Source organism: Orbicella faveolata, unplaced genomic scaffold (assembly GCF_042242905.1).
Source record: "Orbicella faveolata isolate gen_17 unplaced genomic scaffold, um_ofav_v1 contig_12, whole genome shotgun sequence".
NCBI classification, from domain to species: domain Eukaryota; kingdom Metazoa; phylum Cnidaria; class Anthozoa; order Scleractinia; family Merulinidae; genus Orbicella; species Orbicella faveolata.
The window spans coordinates 8759070-8771144 of NW_028301539.1; the positions used below are offsets into that span (position 1 = coordinate 8759070).

Sequence of the window (12075 nt, forward strand, 5' to 3'; positions counted from 1 at the left end):
TGTCGGTGAACGTAGAGGATTTTGTTGTTGGGTTTCATGAAGGGTTTGTAAGATCCACTTGTAAGGTCTAGGGTTACGTCTAGGAAGTTTATGGTTTTTTTGTTTGCTTCGATGGTGATTTTGAGGCCATTTGACTTGAAAATTTCACTGACTTCTTGTTTCGTTTTCTCGATTTGTTTAGGTGTTGCTTTGCACACTGCCAGACCATCGTCACGGTAGAGACCAACTTGGCCTTTAAGTTTCGGTGTGATGAGGGACAACATGTAGGTGCCGACGAGTTCGCATGTCTCGGCTCCATCATATGAGCCCATCGTCACGTCAAATAAGTTGCTGGTGTTTTTCTTTTCCCATGCCGTGTTCTGGTGATACAACAGTGATTTTTTCGCGTGTGTGATGATGTGGCGGTCTTGCGGAGTGATGTGCGTGAATTGGGATGCATAGTCAAGTGCCTTTTTCAGAAGCTGCTCGGAAATGGATGGGTAGAAGTCACATACATCGAAAGTTATGAACGCGTGTTGGGATTTGTTTGGGATTGCTTGAAACCATTCGATGACATTTGAGGTACTTCTCCATAGATTCGCTTTTGTTACTTCGATTATTTCTTTGTTTATGTTGTCTAAAATGTGCTTGCTGATTATGCCGATCTCTGATTTTGTGGGATTTATGAGTCTGCATGTTGGGTTGTTTGTGAAATCATGCTTGTGGTCTTTTAATGTTATGAATGCGTCTCTGCTCGCGGAAACTTCAATGCGGTCATCAAGTTTAAGGTCTTGGGCGATCTTTTTGTCGACGGAGGTAATTGAATCTGGGATGTTTTTGTTAGTTTTCTTGTAAGCCTTAGTGACGTTTTTCTGTAGGAGGTTTAAATAGTCTTGAGGTTCAGCCTTGTAGTGGTTGGTAGTTTTGTCGGCTTTACATAGATGTTCTTATCTTGTCGGATTTCTTGTACGTCTTTGTCAAGTTTTGCTTGGAGGCTATTTGTTGCAGTGCAGTTGGTTTTAAACTCCACTCGTTGGATCATATTAAGCATGTTGTCTTCAAATTCATCGAGGGCGCTAACGTGCGGTGGTGGGCGTTTTGATTTGAATCCGTAGGTTTCTTTATCTTTGCTATCGGTGTCGTGGTTTTGCAAAAAGAAGAAGGCTTTCCAACGCATTTGGTGTATTAAGGATTCTGTTTACTCTATCAGGATTTGTAGATACTTGCTTTTACTTGCCAGCGGGATGTTCTTGGTCGAATAACTGAAATCTTTAACCTGGTAATTCATTCTTGACAGCGCTCAACTTGGTGAAAGGAGCAGTAGAAACTTCTTGAACTTGAACAGAATAAATTTATAGAGCGCTCGACTCAGACAGGAGCAGCGTTGTCGCAATAAAACGATGAATTGAAGTCTTGCTACCATTGTTTATTATATATATATATATATATATATATATATATATATATATATATGGTGATAACAATGGGGTGACAGGCCTGCACAACTCCCATCCACGTGTAATAGCCGGTTAAAGCTTTGCTCTAACGAGTATATCCTTTAGGGATCTGCCCCTTTTGTACAAGACAATAGGGGGATCTTTGAATATTCTTCTAAGCAATGGTTGTTGTTGAATTAAATGCCATTTCTGCATAAGTATTTGCTTTAAGTTAGGCACTGAAGGGCGATATTGTGTGACAAAAGGCAAGATTCGCCTGTCTTGTTTACGTTTCTGTTGTAGGGCAGCTTTTCTCTCCTCAAATGTAATTTCTGCGAGAGTTGTTGAAACAAGAGTTTCAGGATACCCTCTTTCGATGAGATTTGTTTTAAATTGTGAAATAGCAGTTTTGAATGCTGTTTCAGAGGAGTTGGTTCGGAGAAGTCTGAATGCTTCGCCCTTGATGAAACCCTTTTTGACCCCTGGTGGGTGGCAACTCGAGAAATGCGTGTACTGAAATGTTTCAGTAGCTTTGAAATGAGTTTTAATGTCTAGTCTAGACTTTTGTGCAAATCTTTCGCCTTTGTAAACTTTTGTGTCGAGGAACGTTGTTTCCGTGTCGGAAACTTCAGCCGTGAACTTGATAGTGGGATGGTGGCTATTTGCTAGTTCAATGAACTGCGTGACTTCGTCTTTGTTTATATTCCAGATAGAGAATATATCGTCAATATACCTTTTCCAGGCGAGTGGTTTTTGAGCGCTTTGATTTAGATTTGTGATTCTACCTTTCCCATAAAGATGTTGGCAAAAGCGACTGCCATTTTTGTACCCATGGCTGTTCCATGTGTTTGGAGGTAGTTTTTTCCAGTAAACTGGAATGAGTTTTCTTGAAGTATAAGTTCAAGCGCTCTTTTAAGATGTTGAGTTGGGATGGGGGATTCTCCTTTATAGTAAGATTCGAACCCGCGGTCTTGTCTGATCTACAAGGCTACGAGCCTCCTAACAAAATAGAGACTATTAACAGTCTCAAGAAAACCTGACAGCATCGCAAATAAAAGCAATGACAACCACAACGTGGAGCTGGATGAACAATCATAGGAAGAACTCCTAAATTCAGAGCTTTTGCCTGAACAAAACCACACAATATCATAAACAACACGCAAAAAAGTTCACAGACTTGCGCGTGAACACCTACATTTGCAGTTCCAGAACGAACAAACTGGAAGGACAAAAAGCTCGATGAAATTGATCCAAGAAGCAGAAGAACGTCTCTATAAGACAGACTCATAGCTTTCAACAAGGAAAGCTACAGCTATCTCTGGCGAAGCCGGACAAAGATAAATATGACACCCGTGATAACAAGCAGCATAACTTGCAACAGTAAATCAAACAGCCGGGCCCGGCGTAATAATACAAAATGCAAGTAACCAACATGCTCACGGACTATTTCAAACTTTGTCCCTCCAGAGCTAATATTTAGAGAGCTTAAAACATATCTTGCAATCAAATGAGCCAAAAAAAGTAGCACGTGGCCAAAAACAGAGGTGTCAAACTCAACAAATTACACGCGGATGACAGCGGAAACCACGCAGACCTATGACCTCTAACGGCTCTACTCTGGTGAAATGTCCTCCTAAAAACAGGATTATTGCTTAGCGAAATATTCAAAGATCCCCCAATCGCACAATACAAAAGGGGCAGATCCTCAAAGATATACTAGTTCGAGCAAAACTCTCAAAGCGGCTATGACATGGATAGGAGTTGTGTAGGCCTGTCAACCCATTGTTATCACAATTGTACAATTTAATTAAGAGTGCTTTAAACATGAAATTGGAGTCTAAATCAACACGAACGTACAGATATCAAAACCGCGGCGGAGAGCCAATCTATTGCTTTCTAAAGGCCTGCATCGTCCTAAATGGACTGAACAAGAGCTTCCTACATCGAGAATCGATTGAAATTCAGACAAACTAGGCCATAGTTAGCAGTAAGCGAACACTCAACATGTTGTCGTTACGTCAATTGTCGCCCGGAAGCCACGCAAATAAATTTCTTCCGCGCTAGCGAATCACAGACAGTTCTGATACTTAGCTAAGCCGAGAACGCCTAAAATTGATAAAACAAGGAAATTCTACTCATGATCAGCGCTTGAACTCATGTTCTTCTCTCTCCTCGTGGCCATGTTTTGCTGGCAAATAGCAATGTCCCGGATGTACTTCAATTTTGTCGAGCGCGGAATGGCACATCCAGATTTCAACAGATTTTTTTTTTCAAAGTTCAAAGCAAATGACGCCAACAGCAGCTAGAAATGTCTAGTCCATTGCACGTCTAAGCCCTACATTGATGTAGCTAAAGAGTTTTGCTGTCTAAAGCAAGCACAACATTATCGCCTTCACGTACGATAATGGACGACGCTTACTAGCAAATCGTTAGACTTGGGCCTTCATTGGACTTAATGATGTCCTCGGGCAGACTTCCTTTAGACAGCAAATACAGGACGCTAATCGGTCGCTCGTTGTCAGAGTCACCGCGCGGACTGAATTCAGACGAGTGTAGCCTGGGCTAAAATTCATGCAAATTGAAAAGGGGGTGGGGGGAGGGGATAGTCGATAAATGATGAAAAAAAATACCTAAATAAATGAAACATGCGGCAGGGAGTTTCTACATTTCATGCTAGGTAAGATTTACAAGTTGCTGTCATATATATAATGTGGGAGGAAAAGCACAAATAAACTACAAGTTCATCCCTACAAGCCTGTTTCGTGGTTGCCCACTCATCAGGGGATTTGTGTTTTTCCTCCCACATTATATACTTCGCTCTACTCTGATGTATTGAGCACTGTTTTACGAAAATCAAATTTTACACTTTATATATATATATATATATATATATATATATATATATATATATTCTATTTCCTTGTGGTGAATGGATTTCAAAAAGCGCTCAACTCTTAGAGGAGCATAGTATATTCATTAAATGTAGTTCAGGACTTCAGGAGTGATTCATCGTTTTATTGCTACAGACCTGTTTCGTATGATGTTGCCTGATGAGTGTGGTCACTTGTTGACCATACGAAACAGGTCTGTAGCAATAAAACGATGAATCACTCCTGAAGTCCTGAACTACATTTAATGAATATATATATATATTGTTAAGTGTAAGATAAGGCGTCATGAACCAAACTTCTAACTGTTCCGGCTTTTAATGTGACGTTTCGGCCTTCGGCCTTCTTCAGATTGGAACAATATTTACAAGTTAAAAAATAAAACGTTAAAAATTTTTAACGGATTTTTAACGTTTTATTTTTTAACTTGTAAATATTGTTCCAATCTGGAGAAGGCCGAAGGCCGAAACGTCACATTAAAAGCCGGAACAGTTAGAAGTTTGCTTCATGACGCCTCATCTTACACTTAACTAAAATTCACATTGAAGCACGGTATCTTTTGATCCTTCTACTGGAAGTCACCGTTTGGAAAACCATATTATTCTGCCTATATATATATATATATATATATATATATATATATATATATATATACTTCTTGAACTTGAACAGAATAAATTTATAGAGCGCTCGACTCTGAGAGGAGCAGTGTAGATAATAAACAATGGTAGCAAGACTTCAATCCATCGTTTTATTGCGACAACGCTGTTTCGTATGGTCAAAGGGTGACCACACTCATCAGGCAATATCAACGAATGACCGTTAAATTTCACAAACTGGCAATTAAAAGCTAACTTTAGGTTGCTATGAGATATAAAAACAGTTGCTATGATATGAAAAAACAGATGCTATATAACATTGAAAAATTGGCAATAAAAAAAAATAAATAAATAAAAATAAAAATTAAAAAAATAAAAAAAATAAAAAATAAAATAAGAATAATAATAAAAAGTAAAATAAGAATAAAAAAAAATGAAGCAGTTGCTATGGGATTTAAAATCTGAAATCTCATGTTGCTAAAAGATTGCGTTACTTGCTCACAAAGTTCTTGAGTAGGTATCTGTTTCTGTGGGGGCACGCACTTGCTAGTTCGTTTCGCTTGTTCAAAGTACACAAACTCTTCTTACAGATGATCACGAATTTTTCAAAAAGATATAAATTACATTTGTTAGTAATGTTGCTATAAGGTCTGCACCTCCTACAGAAAAACGTCACTAAGGCTTATAAGAAAACTAACAAAAACATCCCAGATTCAATTACCTCCGTCGACAAAAAGATCGCCCAAGACCTTAAACTTGATGACCGCATTGAAGTTTCCGCGAGCAGAGACGCATTCATAACATTAAAAGACCACAAGCATGATTTCACAAACAACCCAACATGCAGACTCATAAATCCCACAAAATCAGAGATCGGCATAATCAGCAAGCACATTTTAGACAACATAAACAAAGAAATAATCGAAGTAACAAAAGCGAATCTATGGAGAAGTACCTCAAATGTCATCGAATGGTTTCAAGCAATCCCAAACAAATCCCAACACGCGTTCATAACTTTCGATGTATGTGACTTCTACCCATCCATTTCCGAGCAGCTTCTGAAAAAGGCACTTGACTATGCATCCCAATTCACGCACATCACTCCGCAAGACCGCCACATCATCACACACGCGAAAAAATCACTGTTGTATCACCAGAACACGGCATGGGAAAAGAAAAACACCAGCAACTTATTTGACGTGACGATGGGCTCATATGATGGAGCCGAGACATGCGAACTCGTCGGCACCTACATGTTGTCCCTCATCACACCGAAACTTAAAGGCCAAGTTGGTCTCTACCGTGACGATGGTCTGGCAGTGTGCAAAGCAACACCTAAACAAATCGAGAAAACGAAACAAGAAGTCAGTGAAATTTTCAAGTCAAATGGCCTCAAAATCACCATCGAAGCAAACAAAAAAACCATAAACTTCCTAGACGTAACCCTAGACCTTACAAGTGGATCTTACAAACCCTTCATGAAACCCAACAACAAAATCCTCTACGTTCACCGACAAAGTAATCACCCACCCGCACTACTGAAGAACATTCCAGAAAACATCAACAAACGACTGACCAGCATCTCATCTAGCCAGAAAGTTTTCGACGAAGCGATTCCGCCGTACCAGAAAGCGCTTGACGAGAGCGGCTACAATCACAAGCTCACGTATAAACCACAGCCAAAGCGCAACAGAAATCGCCAAAGAAAAATCGTATGGTACAACCCCCCATGGAATGCTAACGTGAAAACTAACCTGGGAAGGAAGTTCCTAAACATCATTGACAGATGCTTCCCTAACGGACACCCCCTACACAAGATCTTCAACAAGCACACACTGAAGCTCAGCTACTCCTGCATGCCTAACATGAAGAGTATCATCTCGTCACACAACAAAGCACTACTATCAGATTACTACCAGTCGCAAACACAAACAAACGCCAAAGAATGCAACTGCAGAAAAAAGGATCAATGCCCGCTGGACGGAAAATGCCTCACACAAAATGTAGTTTACCAAGCCACAATCACAACACAAACGTCATCAGAATCATACGTGGGCCTCGCCACAAATTTTAAAGAGCGCTACAGGAATCACACAGCATCCTTTCGACACCAAAACCAGAGAAACGAAACTGAGCTATCTAAACATATTTGGACACTCAAAGACAACAACAAACCTTTTACCATCAAGTGGAGAATCATTAAGCAGTGCAGACCTTATAGCAACATTACTAACAAATGTAATTTATGTCTTTTTGAAAAATTCGTGATCATCTGTAAGAAGAGTTTGTGTACTTTGAACAAGCGAAACGAACTAGCAAGTGCGTGCCCCCACAGAAACAGATACCTACTCAAGAACTTTGTGAGCAAGTAACGCAATCTTTTAGCAACACGAGATTTCAGATTTTAAATCCCATAGCAACTGGTTAATTTTTTTTTTTATTCTTATTTTACTTTTTATTATTATTCTTATTTTATTTTTTTATTTTTTTTTAATTTTTTAATTTTTATTTTTATTTATTTATTTTTTTTTATTGCCAATTTTTCAATGTTATATAGCATCTGTTTTTCCATATCATAGCAACTGTTTTTATATCTCATAGCAACCTAAAGTTAGCTTTTAATTGCCAGTTTGTGAAATTTAACGGTCATTCGTTGATATTGCCTGATGAGTGTGGTCATCCTTTGACCATACGAAACAGCGTTGTCGCAATAAAACGATGAATTGAAGTCTTGCTACCATTGTTTATTATCTACACTGCTCCTCTCAGAGTCGAGCGCTCTATAAAGTTATTCTGTTCAAGTTCAAGAAGTTTATATATATATATATATGGCTTATATATGGCTTATACATAACTATATTTCGATAGCGTTGATCCTAGCGGTATGCAGGACACCTATCATATATGAACTCAGTTAAATGACCTTGCTCTCCATGAGTTCTCGTAGCTCAGTGGATAGAGCGCCCGCCCGGTGTTCGGGAGGTCGTGGGTTCGATTCCTGTCGGGGACTCAGAATTGTTCTTTGTCCCACGCTCGTGTCATGTTGATTAATTCACCTTCACACACACATATATATATATATATATATATATATATATATATATATATATATATATATATATATATGTATATATATATATATATATATATATATATATATATATATATATATAACTTCAGAGAAGTTCAGGTCTCACGAGTAGTCATCGTTTTATTGCTACAGAACTGTTTCGTATGGTACAAGGACCATACTCATCAGGCAATTTTAACGACTGAACTATTGAAATTGGAAAGCTGGCAGTTAAATACGAAAATTTGAATGGTTTCTATAGTAGATGCGTTACATTCAGGCTATTTGAAACTATTCGAAGAGTTTCTAGGTAACAAAAAACATGATATAAGAGGGATTATGTGTCGTTATTTTAAGTTACGTTACTCTAAAGTTCTAAACTTAACTTAAAATAACGAGGTTTAAAGGTTTGTGTTGTATATTGTACTTTGTAATAGGGGTGACGGCAAATGCGTTAGCTTAGGCTGTCGCCTGCCGTTATTATATCACCTAATAATCAATGGTTATTTCCACGTTATAGTAGTTATTAGAGAGCTTAACCAAACCACGACGACGACGACGACAAGAACGTCAACAAACAAAACGTATATTGTACGACGGTTGAGCACGTGCGATATTAAGCACTTAATGACTGACACCAAGGGAAACAGCGAGTTTTGTTTCCCCGAGACTTCGAACATTGAGGGTCGAGGGGAAACAAAACTCACTGTATCCCGAGGGGCTAGGCATTAAGTGCTTAATATCGCACGTCCCGACTCAAAAGTAGAAAAAAACTGCGAAAATGTGATTTGCTTGACGCCTACGGTGGCTGTGCCTACAGTGCGAGCGGCAGTCAAACCGAGCTATCCTACCGAAACGACACGATAACAGTCTTTCTCTTTGCAACTACCATACAATGAAGACAATACTAAAGTTGGTTTACCTTCTTCTATCTAATGCTTCACTCGAGAATTCTGTGTTCGATTTGAAGAAGAACAGCATATTTTGTTGTAAATGACTCAAATATTTTCCTATCTGGCGACAGCGATCGAAGAGCAAGTTGCCGAACGCGGGCGGTCCATTTTTTGGCGACAAATCGAAGCTTAAAGACACAAAATGTTCAAATTTTCCCCTTCATTTGTCTGATATGTTTTTGCAATTATAAATCCGTTTTCTTGAATAACGAATGCCTTCTCTAGTGAGAAACGTTGCCTGCCTTCAGTGACTTGTTGACATCAGGTCGACTGGCACGACAAATTTGCCGCGGCTTCAAGGTGGACGACCTGATCACGTGCGAGTCGAAAGTCGAAAGTTGTTGTTTCCGTAGGGAGTTAGTGAGTTTTGTTCGCCCTTAGGAGTTAGTGAGTGTTGACCCATGACACGTGACACGTTCTCCTTCAATCGGAAACTGTATTTGAGTTGTCAGGTATAACAAAAATCTTTGTCCTCTGCAAAACAACCATGTGAAATGAACAAATTTCTATGTGCTCGGAGGAACGCGAACGACTACAGATAAATTGGAAGTTAATGCTGTCACTGGATATTTAACCCGATGAGGTCTTTAGAGAGCCATTGGCTCTCTGAGCAGCTGTGGACAATTGGGAATTTCGCTGGTAAAATTCAAATTCATTTTTGACCAAGCGTCGTCCTCGGCGTCACCGTCGTCGTTGTTTAAGTTCTCTATTGCCTTATTCGTCAACATCGATCTACATTGTATGTGCAGCTACGGAAAAAAGAGAGTCGACGTTTTGAACCTGCAAGCGGTCGTTACTTTCAATCAGATCATCGCCGAGAATTAAACTTGAATCGGAAAGAAGCAGGAGCCAACATACTCGAAAAAATCGATCGTGCCTTGATATGTACTGGTTATTGACCAAGTGTGAAAGCAGGCTCTTCGCGTGGTAAGAATGAAGAAGAGGAAAAGGGGAGAAAAGCCTACCCGCACCACTTTGACTTTTGAATCGGTGCGTCCACATACTGATTGGCTAACATTAATGAATTGGCATGGTGACGTTATTCATTCTGAACGCCTTTGGTGATCCGGTGCGAGTTCATTACTTCATTGACTGATATTTGACAGCTCGCTCCGCGTCGCATCAGCGGGGTTTCTTGGGAGCGTCAGATTCGGCATTCTAAGCGATGCGGCCAGGCCCTTCCTCCCTTTTTCCTTTCCTACTTTCTCTCCTCACGAGGAGCCTGCTCACAGGCTAAATATTGAAAATTGCTAATGACCTTGGTGAAGCTGCATGTGGGTTCCTCACCTTTAGAGCAACCGTAGACTTCCACTCTCATCGATACGTGATTTTTCCAAGTCACTGGACAAACACGGATGTATCTTGCTTTAATTGGTGGATTTAGTTCATGATAAACAGCAGTGTCTTGGTCAGTGTTTCCATCAAAATTCTAAAAAAAGCACGATATGTATATGTTACGGATCCAATCTTTGCCATCTAATGACTCGTTTAAAACATAGGTACAAGGTAAGTCACAAATGGCCTAATACATTTGCATTCATGCCGTCGTCACTATCCATATTAGGGAACTTAAGCACGGGTCGTTTTACAGGTAACGACGACTTTAGCGACCGAAAGAGCCTGGGAAGAGAACAACGTCGTTCCCGCCAAAATATAAAAGTTAAGCAACTACACGAGTTTTGCGGCAGCGACGTCGGTAGCAAACTCTGTTCGCTGTTAAGAGGCGCTGCGCCTAAGAAACGACCGATGATTTCCGGCTAAAAAATAAAATCGGCCGATTTTTATCTCCCAAGTAGAGGTTACCGAATACTATTTAAAAATGAATTTCTTTTGTTTCAGTTTCGCTTTAAACCAAAAATATCGAGCCGCAAACTTTCTCCGTCTGATAGCAGCAAAATCAGGCCGAAAATAAGCCCCCGCAAAAAACTGTTCAGAAACTACTATCGCAACGCAAAATAATGAGAAAACTACACAGTGTTGAAGAAAAAGGCCTTTTAATGCAATATCATTCGATAAACATCAAAAAAACTGCTGAAGCGATTGAAAAATAAAGTTTCAAATATTGCATACTAAATTAGATGCAGCGTTGGAGCTGATTTTAAAATAATTATTTCTCAAAAGTTCAACGCATTTGAAAGCAATCAAAGTGATGAATCAGACATTGGAGGGATATATATCACGTTTCTGGAAAAACATTCTTCGGCCAAAGTATATTGACCTTGTACAAAGCGTTCAAAGTTACCGTGTTTACCGTTATCCTGCTACTTCGGCGAAACACTTCTCTTTTGCCAATACGGCCGTGGATAGCGTGTTAAACGCCACTTTAAACCTTGCTAGGCATTCAAAGACCATCCTAAGTAGAAGGACGTAGAATTAAACGAGAAAGGAAGATAAAAAATACGCAGAAAAAGAGAATAACTCGAAATTACCATCTGCTAACGAAAGTTGAATCTGGAAAATGTCGTCGCGTGACAGCGGCCATTGACGCGATTTGTATAAATAGCGGCGGAATCCAAACGAATGCACAAATAGGAAACACTTTTTCCCGGTTACAAAACGTTTAGTGGAACAATGTTATGTTATTTTTCACAAATGATGGTCACTCAAAAAGAAAAACTTCCCCAACCGCCACACCGTTTTGGCCGCAGCGTGATCTGAGTTACGGGGTCACGACTGGATGCCTAGCCGCTGACCGACCGAAGGACATTGCAGACTCGTTTTCCCACGCTCTTGCGACTTGACGTGACAAATGACGTCAATGGCCGCTGTCACGCGACGACATTTTCCAGATTCAACTTTCGTTAGCAGATGGTAATTTCGAGTTATTCTCTTTTTCTGCGTATTTTTTATCTTCCTTTCTCTTTTAATTTTACGTCCTTCTACTCAGGATGGTCTTTGAATGCCTAGCAAGGTTTAAAGTGGCGTTTACCACGCTATCCACGGCCGTATTGGCAAAAGAGAAGTGTTTCGCCGAAGTAGCAGGATAACGGTAAACACGGTAAATTTGAACGCTTTTTATAAGGTCAATATACTTTGGCCGAAGAATGTTTTTCCAGAAACGTGATATATATCCCTCCAATGTCTGATTCATCACTGTGATTGTTTTCAAAAGCGTTGAACTTTTGAGAAATAATTATTTTAAAGTCAGCT

The 12075-nt window shown here is 39.7% G+C and overlaps 1 protein-coding gene and 1 pseudogene across 1 annotated transcript in view; both read right to left on the reverse strand.

Moving 5' to 3' along the window:
- The window catches only part of LOC149116456 (EGF-like repeat and discoidin I-like domain-containing protein 3), a 61130-nt gene that overhangs the window by 28764 nt on the left and 20291 nt on the right, over nt 1–12075 (reverse strand). Inside the window, exon 5 of the mRNA XM_089283675.1 lies at nt 10213–10354. Coding sequence (XP_089139801.1) covers nt 10213–10354 — 142 coding nt within the window. The remainder of the gene's footprint in view (nt 1–10212; nt 10355–12075) is intronic.
- LOC149116459 (uncharacterized) lies at nt 1460–3156 on the reverse strand (annotated as a pseudogene).